This window comes from Equus caballus, chromosome 17 (assembly GCF_041296265.1).
Source record: "Equus caballus isolate H_3958 breed thoroughbred chromosome 17, TB-T2T, whole genome shotgun sequence".
NCBI lineage: Eukaryota > Metazoa > Chordata > Mammalia > Perissodactyla > Equidae > Equus > Equus caballus.
Window position 1 is genome coordinate 87,277,341 of NC_091700.1, and position 16,417 is coordinate 87,293,757.

At 41.7% G+C, this 16,417-nt stretch overlaps 1 protein-coding gene across 16 annotated transcripts in view; it reads left to right on the plus strand.

Annotated features, from left to right (window-relative positions):
* The window catches only part of MBNL2 (muscleblind like splicing regulator 2), a 153,686-nt gene that overhangs the window by 86,969 nt on the left and 50,300 nt on the right, over positions 1–16,417 (plus strand). For all 16 annotated transcript variants that reach the window (XM_023621745.2, XM_023621746.2, XM_023621740.2 and 13 more), the window contains exon 3: positions 15,075–15,239. In XM_023621745.2, the coding sequence (XP_023477513.1) occupies positions 15,075–15,239 (165 nt within the window). The remainder of the gene's footprint in view (positions 1–15,074; positions 15,240–16,417) is intronic.

The window sequence follows — 16,417 nt, forward strand, 5'->3', positions numbered from 1 at the left end:
TGGCCCAGGATGCCCAAGTACACTGGCCTCCTGGTGCACCTTCACGTGCTCTGGCCTCCTGGTATACCTCCATGTGCACCAACCTCCTGGTGTACCTCCATGTGCACTGACCTTAGGCATGCCAGGCATGCTGCCTCCTTGGGGCATTTGCACTGGTTGTTCTCTCCATCAGGAATATGCCTCTTCCAGATACAGGCCATGCCTAACTCTCCACCTCTTTCAAATCTTTGCTCCAAAATTACCTTCTCAGTAAGGCTGAACTGCTTTACAGAATTTAAAAGGGCAACCCAACCCCCTACAGCCCTCTCCATCCTACAAATCTTATTGTTTTTGCCCCCACAGAACTTGGCACATTCTACTCTATAACTTATGTATTTATATTACTTATTGCTCATTGCCTGTCTGCCCTAACTAGAAGCTAAGTTCCTTCTAGACAGGGGTATCTGTGAGTTTTGTTACTGAGATAGCCCATGTTCCTAGAACATTTCCCTCCCTGGCACATAATAGGTAGATATACAACAAATATTTGTTGAGTGAATGAAGGCCTGAGCACTGATGGAGGGGAGATGGATGATGGGTCTATTGTCAGCAGCAGGCCACATCCAGTGGCTTGCACCGGCCTGATGGTAGCAGTGGGAATGAAAAGCAAGGGATGATGCAGGAGACAAGTGGATACATAATCAGGGCCAGATAACTCTACGTGGGAGACATGGGGCTTTTGTGATAGATGAAGCACCAGTCACAGGTTCAATCCCATGTGTTCCTGCCAGATTCACTGGGCTCCGGGGCCAGGGACCATACACCTCACCCTGGCCAACTGTCCTTACTGATCACAGAGACAACAGATGAAATTGAGTAGATAAAACCAAAGAAAATTCTGGTCCTATAAAAACAGCTCAAAACTGCATGCCCTCCCAATGGATCCCACAAAGTGTCAGACTCTGAGGTACCTGGGACAGGCAGATGTTTCAAGCTGGGGTCATCTAAAGGAAGTAGAGAGTTCCCCACCCTCCACACTATTCTTCTTGGGGAAACTGCCATCATCTGGGGCTTAGGGCTTTAAAATAAGCAAAGCATAGGTAGATGACTAACATGCACATACATAGTTCTTAAACTGTGGTTTGGTATGTGCATGATCCATTTATCTCCCCGAAACCCAGGTGCCTCACCTGCAGATCCCGAAAGCTTGTGATCTCCCATAACAGGGTAGTCCCTAGGGTATTAGTGGCACCTCCTTCTGCCCTAATACCTGGAGATGTGCTGAGAGTGGCCTACTTTGGTTGTTCCCTTCAATTATTAGCTTGATGTATTAAAATTCAGCCATATTTATAAAATGTACTCAATCACTTTAATTGGATTTGTAAGAATGTATGATTTATGAAACATTACATGGATCCTTTTGGCTAATGTTAGACTTAAATATTACTTATTCCTATGGCTTTTTCCCTTTCTTCTATTCATGTGTATATTTGCTGCAGATCTATGTATCTAGAGTTTCTCAAAGATTGGAACAATTTGTTTTTCATCTTCGTATCCACTTGGGCCTAGCATAGTACCAGGCATATGGTAGAAATCAGTAATTTATATTCTCAGAGTGTGGTAGTTTTGGCTGAGCCAGGCTGAGTAGATTCGAATCTTGGATCTTCCCCTTACCAGCTGTGTGACCTTGGGCAAGTCACTTAACCTCTCTAAGCTTCCATATTTGCAAAATGAGGATAAAAAGACCTACCCCAGAGGCTTATAATGAACACAAACAAGATTATTCCTGTAAAGCACTTAGCCCTATGCTGGGCGTATCTCAAGCATTCAATAAACATCATTTTTATAATGTATGAATGTGTGAAAGGAACAAAATGATTAATAGCAGTGGCTCAAGGGTCACATTGCCTGGGTTGAAATCCTGGCTCTACCTCTTGCTACTTACATGATCTAGGACAAGACTGTTAATCTCCCCAAGTCTCAGTTCTCCCATCTATCAAATGGAGATACTCATAGTGTCTCCGTTTCTCATGGGTTTGTCTGAGACAGTGCATGTGAAACACTTAGCACATTGCCTAGTATATATATAATAAGTAGTCAATAATAATAATAGTATTGGTATTTATTTGCACTCAATAAATGTTACCAAGTATATTACCATGTATATAATTCCCTTTTCAAAAACCATTGGACTCTCTAATAATGGATTGACTCAGTTTACAAATAAATTTGACTAGCAGTTTCTGAACTATCAGGAGCTTAAGTATCCAACCAATAGCAACAAATGAGGAACATCTGGGGTTTGCTAAGGGAAAATACTTCTTCCACAAATAACTTATGGGGAGGTCCTAAGAGGGTAGGAGTAATGCCATATCTCAATGTTTCGCTGGATCCAACTGGAAGGAACCCCAGAGTCTGGAGTGAGTTAGTTCTGCCCCTTGGAGTGAAGAGATGCTGACTACAAGCCCAAGAATGCTGTCTCAAAGTGTCCACCCTCCTAGGTACATCTTGAAGAAATGTTGAGCGGCAGGAAGTCTGAGAAAAATTAACAGGGTGTCTACTGAGGGTAGGTGACATATCCGGGAAGATGACCCTTGGTGGGGCTGTGGAAGGCAGCAGCTGCCCCCAGTGGGCCACAGGGCCCATCCTGTGGGCAGGGTTTTCCAGATGCAGAGGCCAAGCAGAGCTCCAGCCTGGTAAAGAGCCTGGAGGGAGGTGGGTTCTCAGACCCGGAACTTGCAGGTGAAGAGAGAAGCTCTGTGGTATCCTTGAATGTAAGAACTGGGACACCCAGTGGGTGAACAAGGTCAAGAGGAAGGCAGAAAGTTGGGGCTTGGGACAGGGCAGTCATTTAGCCATCAAACAGGCGTATTGAGTCGGTATCAGCCGGGAGCAAAGACCCAACCTCAGTTCAGGATTTGTCCTGGGAACCTGGGAAGGAATGGATGGGTGAGGTGAGGTGGTGGGGGGTGGGGGTGGGAATACAGGAGACCTGGGCTGAACACAGCGGGCCTCTTCTCTGTACCTCTTCTCTGTCCCTTGGTGGGTCCAAAGACCTGTGAAGGTGGCCTCTGTTCATGAGTGAGACCATGGAAATGCATATCGAACTTTGTAAAAGCAACTTCAAATGCCGGCCAAATTTACACATTTCCTTTGACTTCCCTCCTGCTTGACTGAATCATCCCCCCTCCCCCAGCCCCATGCAATTTTAATATCAAGGACAATTTTTATCAAGTCTTTCTCTGTAATCAGGATATAAAAATTATCCCAACATTTCTCTTTGAAAATGGAGCTTCAGAGACTCAGTAGGCCTTTATGCATTACTAATGAGTTCCTTAGTGAAACATTTTGTCTTTTACTAAAATAAATCTCTCTTATTAAATCTTCCATATGAAAAATCTGATAGCATTTAAGCTGACTGGTTTAATTTGCAGAAAATCATTGTACTCGTTAAGAATTTGGAAGTTGTTGTTGTTTATTTTTTATCATATTGGGGCATCTTGTTATCTGAGTTCGTGAAAAAATTAGAATACACATTCACAGAATCAAACCTTTGTGTTAGAAGATAGCATAGTGTTTTTCTGGGGTAGCCTCCACTCTCATGAAAAAATACATCATCTAGCATTTCTCATAGGTAAACTCTATTAGTTTCCCAGGGCTGTTGTAACAAGTACTGCAAACTGGGGGGCTCAGAACAAGAGAAATTTATTCTCTCACAGTTTTGGAGGCTAGAAGTCTGAACAAGGTGTGGGCAGAGCCATGCTCCCTCTGAGGGCCTAGGGAAGGGCCTGTCCCAGGACTCTCTCCTAGCTTCTGGGAGCCTCAGAGGCTCCTTAGCTTACAAACGGCCATCTCCTCCCCTGTCTCTTCACATCATCTTACCTATGTCTGTCCCTGTGTCTGAATTTCTCCTGTTTATAAGGACACTAGTCATACTGGATTACAGCCCATCCTGATGACCTCATCTTAACCCAATTACTTCTGTAAAAACCCTATCTCCAAATAAGGTCACATTCTAAGGAACTGGAGCTGAAGACATCAGCATACCTTTCCGGGAAGACGCAATTCAAGCCATAACACCGACCATCTAGTGTCACCTCCCTAACGTTCATTATCACACAAGGCTGCCCATTCAAATCTTTCATATGTGGAACCAGAAACCTGTTACCCCATAGCTTCTCCCACTGACTGCAAGGGGCAGTGGAGAGGGCATATTTTTAGTAACGGGGACGACCAGAATGTACCCCTGGTTGACTTTAACAACATGGCCTTTGAAAGTATCTTCAAATCTCTCTGGGCTTCATTTTCCTTACCTTTAAACTGGGGTAACATATTACAAGAATGTTGTGGAGCTGTAACAAGATACTGTGTGTGAAGAATGCTTTTTAAGGTGTGATATGAATGTTCCACTGAATTTCAAGCTTCTTAAAAAACGGTTCTGCAGAGGAGTGACAGCACAGGCTCCGCAGCCAGTCTGCCTGAGTTGGATGCCCAGCTCTGCCACTTACTACCTATATGACCTTGGCAGGTTAGTTCCCCTCTCTGCCCCTCCCTTTCATCCCATGAAGTGAGACTATTAACAGTCCCTCCATTAAGATCTTGTATTGAAGATTAGAGTATGATCTACAAAAAGCACTTAGAACTGCCTGGTACATGACACATGCACTGTTATATAAGTCTTAGCTATTTTTATCAAGGGTAGGACCACGTCTTAGTACCCTGTGTGCAATTCCATCCTGGTTTCTGGCATAGAGGAGATGCTCCAAAAAAGTTGGTTGACTGAATAATGGAATGGACGCATGAGGCTTCTCCCTTCAGGAGACAGATAAGCCCCACACTCTTCTGTGTAACGCTGCTCAGCTTCTCCTCCCCCAAGCAGTGCACGCCCTACAGCTTCCCAGGCTGTTTCTTCTGCACAAAGTGCAGCCAGCCTCTTCCTGCTGCACTTCAGTTTGCAGGTCAGTCCCAAGCCACCAAGTAATCCCAACCAGCCTGGGAGGAGTGTTCTTTTCTTGTGTAGTAAAAATGAATGCTCTTAAAGAGATACCTATCTCTCCATCTTCTTCCAGTGCTTCTTCACCCAATCGTCCTTGTTTTCCTGGTCTTTTTCCCAATCTCCCCATTCTCCCCACCCCTTTCCCATGCCCTTATCCATACCTCACCCACCACTTCTCCCACCTCCTCCTGGAAGCCTTCCCAGCTCTCACACCAGCAACCAGGGCACTCTGGCTTTGTCACCAGTACATTTATAATCAAGTGTGATATGCAAAATATTTTAATATAAACACCTCCCAGGTAGGCAGCAATCAATCAGAAGGCACCAGAGCTGGTCTTGGAGGCCCCCTGCTGTGCCAGATTTAACTCTTTGATTCCGGGAGGAGAAGGTAGGTGGTGGGAGTTAGGAGGAAGGGCTAGAGTGACCAGAGAAGTGGGGAAAACACCTGACACTCCACAGGCTTGGGACAACAGCCATTTTCTAACTGGGACGGAAGCATTTCCAGTATTTTGATAAATGGCCCAGCTGCACAGGAGCATACGCGCTAAATGTCCGCCTTTAAGGCTGATTGTCTATGTCTGAATTCTGGGAAGCCCTCTGTGGGGGCAGCTGATTCACCACATGGTTTGCAAATCAGACTAAAATAGAGTATACAACAACAGAAGACGTATAATAAGGTTTTGTGTCTTTGGATAGGTTTCACTTATTTAGAAAATGACCGGCTTCTGGAACTGCTAACAACTGATGATAATAAAAATAGCAGCCAATATTACCAGGCGTTTACTTTGTCCAGGTTCTGTGTGATGGGCTATACGAGCCTTCAGGAATGGAACCCCCACAGAGTGATCGTGAACTAGCCTGGTTTGTTTTAATTCACCAAATTGCCAACTCTTGCTCCCCAGCCACCTCCCGCCACATGTACCCAACTTGATAATCTGGTAAAGATGTTGGCTCAAATGTGAAATGTACCTTCCTCTGGAGTCATCCTTGGCCCCTAAGCTAGGTGGAGCTTCCTGCAATGAGTTCACAGAGCGCCTTGAATTCCCCTATCATGGCACTGATCACTCTGTGTTTTAATTGTCCATCTAATATCACAGGCTTGGCACATAGCAGGGGATTAACAAGATTTGCTGAAGGAAAGAAAGGAGGACAAACATTTGATAACACGCATTGAGTGCCGACTATGTGAGGGTCCCTGCACTGTGGGCTTTGAGGAGAAGTATAAGACAGACTAGAAAGACCTGCCCTCCCCCACAGGAAAAGACCTAATGCTGTGACATTAATATTTCATAAAGTTTCTGTTTCGCCCATGGCTGTGCATCGCCACATTGTGAATGTGACGCTAGGAAAGCTAGACTCTATGAAGTCAAATAGCCACTAGAGTATTTTGTTATGTTGATATATCATCACAATCCACACTAACCAACGTACCTCCGTGACTCAGAAGACATTTATCTTCTATAAATAATTTTCAAATAATTAATAATTAATAATTATTAATAATAAATAAATAAATAAATAATTTTCAAATGAAGCATCTGATGCCTGGAAATTAGTTCCCTTAAATCTCTGGAGAGCCGAGGGGCTATTTTTGGTCTCACTGATTTCTCCTAACTGGTACATTTTCACTTAACATATAAAGTTAACAGTATGGATAATCCTTACCAGTGAAGACAGGGCTTGGCCCTTAATCCAACTGACAAACAGCTCTTCCCAATCAGAAGACACAGGTAGTAGAGAAACTAAAACTGCCCAGGCAACCAAATCCATTTAAAAAAAAGATCTAAACATGCTTTGAAATGGCAAACTACAAACAATTGACCCTCTTTGCCTCTCCTCCTCATTTACTAATTTTTATGTTCTGCCTATTTAAAATGGTCGCAAAATTAGGTCTTAATGGCATATGCCAACAGTGCTTGCAGGAATAGGGCGGCCGCATCGGCATAATAATGAATGAGTCACAAATCTATTCACAAAGCCCTGGTGATGGCCCCAAGGCTTTCCAGCCTCTGGGTGATAATAGGCTGCCCTAAATGCAAATCTAGAGATGGGAAGACTCAGAAGCTTTGCAGCTCCCTCTCTGGATGATAAAAGCTCCAGCACTGGGGGAGAGCTCCGGGCTTCACCCCCACAGCCCAGGTGCCACAGTGGGAGGATACATTATGTCTGCTCATACGGTTTTCTGAGAAAAAATGCAAACTCAACTACAGTTCCCGTTATGACTTAGGCCATCCATCTCTACCGCCTAATTCATACTTTTCCTTATCTTGCCCTAAACTCAGTTGTGTAATGACTGGAGGTGTTGGTAACTGCCTATCAGAACTTGTGATTTTCCCTAGTTTCCCCATCTGGCTACTTTTCCAATCTTCCTCATGTCTTCCTAGCCGTTTCCTCCATGCCGTGGAAGCAACAGCAAAAAAGGAACACACCCCAGAAAAGAGAAGATTGAAAATATTCCCCTTTTATCTGTCTTGAATCAGTAAAACATTTCATGCTATTTACCAAAAGAGTATTGCACATATAGACTACCAAAGATGAACTGTAACATAAATTGAACTAAATTACTAATAAACAGAAAGTGCTTATTATAAATTCATACATAATATTGACGATATGAGCAATTGTTCATTTTGATGGAAGTTCTGGTTATCATTTGCTGGTAACGATTCCCCAAATCCGCAGTTTCCTTTAATTCCGATGCTCTTATTTGGTTGTATTTTATTTGCTGTAGTGTGTAGTTGGAACTAATATACAAGGAGCTCATGTAGTTCAATCAGTTTATTTAAATTCAAAAGAAGCCTAAAAGCCTAATCTGTCACTGGCCTGAGAGTAGGGCTATGTCAGTCCCATAGTTAATGTGATCAATTAAGCCCCAATGTAAACAAACATTTTCTTCTCCATATCCTTCCGGAAATGTGCTGGAGGAAGAAGAGAAAGTTCAGGCCAAACGTTACACTCAGCGTTAGCCACCTGACTTAGACCCATAAAAATAGTGAACCAATATAAATCTGCTCACCAACTCAAATCAAGGCCTTTATTTTTTTCCCATTTTCAAAAACCTTGAGAGATTTTGAAGATGTAGGGAAACGGAGGCTGCGAGTGCGTCTGATCCGCCCAAGGACTTTAATCACTCAGAAAACGTCTGCTAGACACCTTACATGTCACAAGGACCAAAACGGTGGTCTATAGGATTGAATTTTTTACTTTCAAGCTGTGTACACCGTAGGCACTTAATATATCCTCCTAGACTTAATCGATTTTGCCTTAATTTGCCACTTCTGTTGATGTGCCTCCTGCCTCATCTGTCACGCAGACTTCTCACAATTCTCAGAACACATCGGGACTGTTGCCAACGTATGTCCCTGGTGTCACCTTTCATTGTAACTGTTGGTTTATAAGGCTTTCCCCTTTTACTAGATTAGGAACTTTCAAGGGGAAAATATATGTGGAATAGACAATGTATAGCAAATTATGATTTTTTTCAGAGCAAATTTTGCTGTCTCTCAAGCTCTCAGAACCATCAGAAGGAACTGAGATACGGGAATATGATCGCCCCCATTCGACAGATGAGAAAATTGAGGCACAGACTATTATAAATTCTTTGTAAAAGTTCATATAACCATTTTGGGATGAATCCACAACCGGGATTCCAGGATTTTCCCACTATTATGCATAGCTGCTTTAATCTCTAGATTAGTCATTCCATGTTATTCAGCCCTGGCAAGTTTCAGCAGGAAAGATATCAAAGGAAAAAAAGATCTGAGGCTCTTCTGAAGGGATAAATGGCCAGTGTTGGCATTGATTGTGAGAACAAGAATAATAAAGGGTTAAAGATCTTGGTAGACAGGCCAGAGAGAAGCGCAGTAATGGAGAAATTGAACTAGTATTAGGAGGATTGTTTTTAATACCATGTGTTTTTATCTACTATGCAGAAAAGGTTTTAATAGTATTAGTAGTAATGAAGATGATGATGATGATGATAATAAAACTTACAGAGGGCTTACTATGCGCCAGGAGCTGTTCAGACACTTTCTACGTGTTAATTCTTGATCTTTACCAAAAGTCGATATGAGACAGGAACTATTGTGATTCCCATTTCACAGATGTAGCAACTGGAGACCACAAGCTCCCTCGGCAAGAACGGCAGAGCTGCATTTTAAGCCAAGAGTCCAGTTCCAGAGACTGTTCCTTCACCACTAGTTTAAACTGCTTCTGCAGGAGAGGTTCCGAGACAGAATGGGTTTCAGGAACGTGACTCCAGGACAAGAGCTTCTGTCCTGACATCAGGATTTCACTAAGTTGGCTTCATACGTGTGGAACAAGGGAATCTGAGAGGTCCTTCCACAGCTTTTCCATGGTCAGCTTAGGGGTTCAAAGCAGGCTCCCACACTCCAAGTATCCCTGCCGGCCGCTTTCAGAGCATGCACTATCTGCCCTCGCTCATTAGAGTCAGCATTTTCCATTCCACAGCCTGGCTGGCTCGCTTGAAAACACCATCATGTGCTGAAAGCAGTGAGTGGCCAAGACCCAAGTGGAAGAGGGGGATTTCAGTAGATCAGGCTGCGACCCTGTCCCTCAACCAGAATTGTCTCCCAAAACAGCCATTTTAGAGTCTGCTGATCAATGATGTGGCTCATGCCGAGACACAATTCAAATTATCCCCAAGTAATAGATACAGCAGGGGCCTATTAACTGTTTGAATTGTAGACCATATAAAATCCATTGCTTTTCCTATGGAAAACTAATGGAATACAGTCGTCTCTTAGCTATTCCTATGGGCAAAAACTCCTATTGTTAATCCCTTTAACAATCTCCTAATTAATCTGTTTTCTTTTTTGCTTCCATATTTTAATTGACTTTTTCAATTAGGAGCATATTAGGAAAAGATTCTAAAAATTACTTGTTTTAAAATAAGCAATTAGAAAATCTCATTTTCCAATTATGCTTTTTCTTTCTTACACCGACCTGATTCTGAAATCTTTTCTGAGCCAAAGCTGTATTTATTCTATCCCACACCGTGTAATGTAATGGCCACGTAATTCTCATAGCTCCTATCTGTTGTTCTGCCAAGTACATATTACAGTTACTTAGCATCTTTCCTCATCCTGTTGAGAATCAACATGAGTATTCTCTATTAGAATCTTCCATGGTCGCTTACTTTAATAAACTTAATTCAGCTTGAAATTCTTACTTGCTTCTAACCATCCTCCCTAATTTAAGTTTTCCTGGGATAAAGATTATTTTCAGAAGTAGAATAAACTGCACAAATCCTAAGTAAATTCCACCAGAATTCTGTTATTGTTTTTAAATAAGTGGTCTCCAAACAACGCAAACTATAATAAAATTAGAGATAAAAAATCTACTAATCAGGGTACAATTTTACATATAACATAAAGCTTAAACCTGATCTTGCTGTTCTCCTGCTTAAAAATGTTCAATGACAATGAAGTTCACACCCCTTAACTTCTTTGTTATCTGGCTCCAGTCTGCTACTTCCTGTTTCATGTCTTAGTATCACACCGCTCCAACCCACACCCCTTCTGTACTCCAGCCTTGAGGAACTTCATGAAAGTCCCTAGATGGTACATTCTCCTAGCACATTCTTTTCCTCTTTTTGTCCTTTTGTATTCTCCCCCTCAACACACACACACACATAAACACACACAAACACACACTTCAGCCACCATGCACTTCCTTGCCAAGTTCCTTCTCATCCTTCAGGTCTCCATTTAAATGTCACTTCTTCAGAGTCCTTTCCTGACCCACCAGTCTCAATTCTGACCCTCTCCCACCAACCCCTCTCAGCATTCTCCTCCAGAACATGTATCACAATTTATAATTTTACATCAATCTGTGTCATCACTATTTGGCCAATATCCGTCTTCACCACTAGACTGCAGACTTCAGGAAGGGAGGCAGCATATCTTGTGCTCGCTCACCTTTGGTTACCTAGCACTTAGCACAATGCCTGGCACATGGTAGGATCTCAATAAACATTTGTTGAGTGAATGAATGAACGAGACCCTAGCCTGAAAGTATATCAAGAACAATGGCGAGTTTGATCTTACCACTGGTTTCCATACCTGGTGCGTCCCACCTGGGGTGGGCAAAGCCCCTGAGGGTCTATGGAACTCAGGAGCGGCAATTTCCATATTAGTTCCTGGTGTGGGCCTATTGCCTGGCCTTTGTCTGGGCTCCTATTTTCCAGTTCCATAAGACTCTTCACAAGGACCCTGGAAGGCACCCCCCCATCTCTATCCCACAGAAGCTGCATCAGTCCCCTTCTCTAGGGGCTGGACCCTACCTCTCTTATCTCTCCAGAAACAGTGTTTAACCAAAAACTAAAAGGGAGGAAGAATTAAAATAAAACAAAGGACAATCCTAGCAGCTGTAGGAAGACTTTTCCAAGATATTTTTATCTTTATTTCTCGGACTAAAATCAGGAGACATTATTTTTGAGACTTCTGTTTTGTTTCATAATGATATACAAAGACACTTTACATTTCTGCACCCTGCCCTCTCTCAGTCAGTTATGACAATTTGCTTTGATAATCAATGGTTTTTGTGCAATGATGTGTATTCTGACACATCTTACGCCTTAACAAAAACTTTCTTACAAATTGTTTACTGTGTCAAATAGCTTGTTATATTTTGACAGTAGCTTTTCCTTGTGGGTTTCAGAGTCCTATAGGATCCCTTACTAAAGTTCTGCTGCCTAGAGTTCCCCAGTGCTTGAATTAGTATGCCTCAGACATCCGTGGTGCAACACACTGCAAAGTGTTAATACCAGATTGAACTATGGCTCAGGGCTGTGTCTTTAAAAATGGATACTTGCAGACATACCCTGTAGAACTGAAAATAATTTTAAATATATCTAAATAAGTATAATTAAAGAACTTCCATCATATTTTGAAGTGAAAGTTTATTCTACAGAACAACAAAAGAGCCAACCAAAATACAACTAAATCTGTGATCTTGCACTTACTGTAAACAAAATATCATTTACAAATATGTTTCCTTTCCTTGGTAATAGTATAAACACTTACTCAGTGCTTACTCTATGCCAGGCATTTCTCTAAACCTTGCACACTCTCTTAATCCCACAACAGCCCTTAGATGAAAATACAATAATTATTTCCATTGTACAGATGAAAAGACTGATGCACAAGAAATTCAAGTAATTTGCTCAAAGTTACACAGGTAGGTAAGGGCAGAGCCCAACTATGTGCCCAGGCATCTGCCTCTAGAGCCTGTGAGCTTAACCACTCCTCTATTCCCCTACCAATGGATAGGCCCAGGCAAATGACCTTCCACTCCCAAATCCTTACATTTCTTTTGTTATATTTTAAATTGCATTACGCATCCTATTATTTTTTGAAAGATAATGCTAGATTTTTATCCTCCCCGGATTTTAACTATTGCTAATAAATAGCTTGGTACACTGATGTAATTGAGTCAAGTCAACCTGGATTTAGCATCCAGCTCTACCACTTATCAATTATATGGCCTTGGGAAAGTTCCTTAATCCTTCTGAGCCCATCTGCTATTTTGTAAAATAGGGATCATTACTGCTGTTGTAAGGAGAGAATGAGATAACCAGGTAAAAATTGTCTGGCATGTGATCAATAATATACCTTACTCCAAGTGTGTAAGTAAGGACACTAGGAAATTACATTAATTCTCATGAAAAAGAAGGTTCCATCAATACATTACGAATTCGATGTTGTAAGTCATGATCTATTAGCTGAAAATAGTTTATACAGTTCCCTAAGTCTCAGTTGTACCAAGAAATAACAGAATTTACAAGAAAACCCTATTTTTCCAGCCTAATCAAAATTCTTACGTGCAACTACAAAGCATGGTATTAGCAGACTAGTGATCAAATTGACAATTATATGAGCGAGCACAAGTTAATAGCCAAACTGGTAGAAATGCAGATGTTTCACTAATTCCATCTCCAGTCTATGGAACTCTGCTTTCCCGAACCCCCCCCCCCCCCCATTAGGCCCATCTGTACATTTGTGCACTTAGGCCCATAAGTGTACCTTGTATACATGAGCCATTCTGGGTGTCAGCTTCCAAATGAAGTGATTGTACTTAAAGATAGTTTGGATTGAGTTTGTCAGAGAGAAGCCTAGGGTGGCTTATTCTCTGTATAAGAAATATCATCCCGTTCAATTCTCCCCCAACCCTGCTGATGAAGCTCTGTCTTGTATCCCATGACAACCTCCCATCATCAATGATAAGAATGTCCATGGGCACCTGACATAAAGGTAACCAATCCAGAGACTGGTCACATGCTTCTGTTGTAGGAACTGGCCCAATCACTGGCCCAATCTGAATGCCTTCTTGGAGATTTGATTTTAGTAAACTAAGAGACTAAGGCAATTGTCAAGGGAGGGCAGAGAGAGAAGCGAAATAAGAGATGCCTAAAGCAAGTTGGTAGGGTTGGAGTGGTAAGGCTGGCAAGTCACAAAGCAATGAGCAAAGGAAAGTTAGGATAAAAACTTCATCCTAGAAAACTGCCCAGAGAAGCAGATGGAGAGCGATTCTTAGACTGCTTTGGTTTAGATTATTTTTCAGGTGCGGTTCCATTTTACCTGTATCTTTACAATAGGGTCTCCAGTGCTTGACCTGGAAGGTCTATTTCACACATAGGAAGCTGAGTGAAACATCCACAATATGAACTTGAGACTAAAGAGACACTCTGACATTGCTTCATTTTTATGGAATTTTATTAGCAGAAATGTGACCAATTCCTTCTGAAGTCCCCAGCACCCACCTCTGTGTCCTCCCTGCAGAGGGTGACACTTCTCTAATGTTGCTAACAGTAGGGCCTCTGGACAGCATTGGTTCATGAGCACAGACCACCAGGACTAAGGCTGGACCAACAGCTGCCCTTCTCCGTGGCGGGGGTGGAAGATTCACACTCTAGAGAGGGAGCCTCTGCTGCCAAAAGTGCAGCTGAAATTAGCAGGAGGCAGAGTGAGAACTCCAGATGTTTAGAATTAGGATGACTATAAACAAATTTATTTCCACTGATCCACCAAGCTTGCTTTTTAAAATCATTTTTATATCTGATAAACAAACTCATATTCTCTTTTCCTGGTTGCAAATAGATTAATTCTTTAGGGAATGATAATACTCATACTGGTTAACACAGTTTGCTGTTCTTTCTCCAGAAATAGCATAATTCATGCATCAATATGATTCTCTCAAGTGGTAGTTTTGAAAACTTGGGAATTCAGTATAAACACTACCATTTGCAATTACTCTTTGAGACTAGTTTTATGCACACCTGTCACCTAATTAACTTTTTTTCACTTTACCAACTTTAACATCCAAATATTACTTAAGCCATAAATGCTCTCCTCTATGTCATATCAAGACATTAAATTTGATAAAAATGTCATGGGAGTGGGGCAGGAACATGGGTAGCAGCTTTTATGTAGCAAACTAGTCAGTTGCAGGTGATTATCTGAGTTTATGTCCGGAAATTTCACCTATGCATCTATTACTAAGGAATGTCCACTCCTATACTACCAATGCCTCTTCTTTGATAGGTTGAATTAGGGATGTTTTCAGCCAATCCAAATACAAATTTCAAGAAGTTCTTACTACTATCCCCACTGCACAAATTTACCACATAATTATTCGTTTTTGTCATCACTTCAGGATGCACAAATCAAGGAATAGCAAGTTCAAAGCCTCCTTTTGATAAGTCACAATAAATATGCTCCTCTGATTGCCTTCCACACTGCCCACACTTTACTCTCAGCAGTCATGTTTCTTTAGAGTCTATTGTCAGAGTTAGAATCCATTAAAAACAACAGCAACCAAAAAATCTCAGGAAGCTTCTCTGCTCAACAGATTTGAGCAAGGTTGATAGTCACCTAATGCCTGATTCACTCCGTGTATGTTCCACCTCTGTTGTATATTCCACACACATGTGCGTATGTGTGCACGCGCATACACACACACACACAGATACATATCTGGGATCCTTGCCCTTGTGTATATGGAGTGATTATGAGGTGGTTGACAACAGAGTGCGAAAGCTACTTACAACAGTCCTAAAACCAAAATGTTCATTTTACAGGGCCGTTGTTCAAGAGAGAACTGCAAGTATCTTCACCCTCCAACACATTTAAAAACTCAACTAGAAATTAATGGGAGGAACAATTTGATCCAGCAAAAAACTGCAGCAGCGATGCTTGCCCAGCAGATGCAATTTATGTTTCCAGGAACCCCACTTCATCCAGTGGTGAGTACACTGCATCTAATGATGCGCTTGGTGATTAAAGTGTTGGTACAAGCAATGCCACATTGACCTAAAATGGCCTCCTTCTACTTTTTCTCTGGCTAAAATTAAAGCAAATAGCTTTAAGCTAAGTAGATGCTGAAAATAGGGTGTTAAAAATTATGTAAATGGAAAAATGTGTGTGGAAACAGTAGTCAAAGACAATTTCTAATCAATATCTGGGAAGTCTGTGTCACTCCAACTCTTTCTCACCAGTAAGCTCCATATTTGAACCATCTTAGAATGGAAATAGTGCTACATTTTCATTTAGAGTATGAATCGATGATCTATGTAAAGAAGAGGTTTTGATGCCTAAAACATTTTTAGCAATGTAGCAGATAGATTATTTAGTTCAATGGTATAATTTTAAGGATGAGGAAAATGTGAAATCAGAGAAGTTAAATGATTGAATTTCATGGAGCTAGGAAGTTGTGGAGCTGAGACTAGAACTCAGACATCTTGACCTCAGCGCTTTCTGCAGTCTGCTCCATCTGGAGCCTACAGCAGCCCCAAAAAAGGCTACCTTACCCACCTGCACCACCTGTCTCTCAGAGGCCTGCAAGGGGGTGGCAGCTGTGGCAAGGACCACAAGATTAAATGCCTAAGGGAGTTCAGTCTATGAATATGTATTGTGTAATATTTTCTCCCTGATTTCTCAGTGTTTGAAAGTACTTCCTTAAAGGTCTGGAAATCGTTTTAGGAATGAGGCCCTGGGGGAAAGGAGTGCATTTGGCTTTAGTGGATTTCATTTACATTTGTGAATTATGTTTTTTAAAAAAGCTAATTTTTTAAAAACAAAGCCAGTGAAGTGAGCAAAATTTGCTATTTTAAAAAGCTACAGACACAAAAGACTATTGTTTCAAAATCAGTCATTATTGTATGAAAATTCTATGTTATTGAAAGCTGCTAAATTAAAAGGGATAACTACCAGTGAGCCAAATCTTCTTATTGTGTGTCTGTGAGATGAGATGGGGTGGGTGGGGGTGACCCAGGAAGAGAGGATGGAATCTGGGCAGATTGTTGGCAATTCTGCCATCTCAAGGTTTCTGCTCAGGAATGGTGGCACACAGTAGCCAGGAACCAGCTCTGCCCAGAGTAAGAAAAAGTGCCAGGTGCAGGGGGCTCCAAGATAAATAAGATAC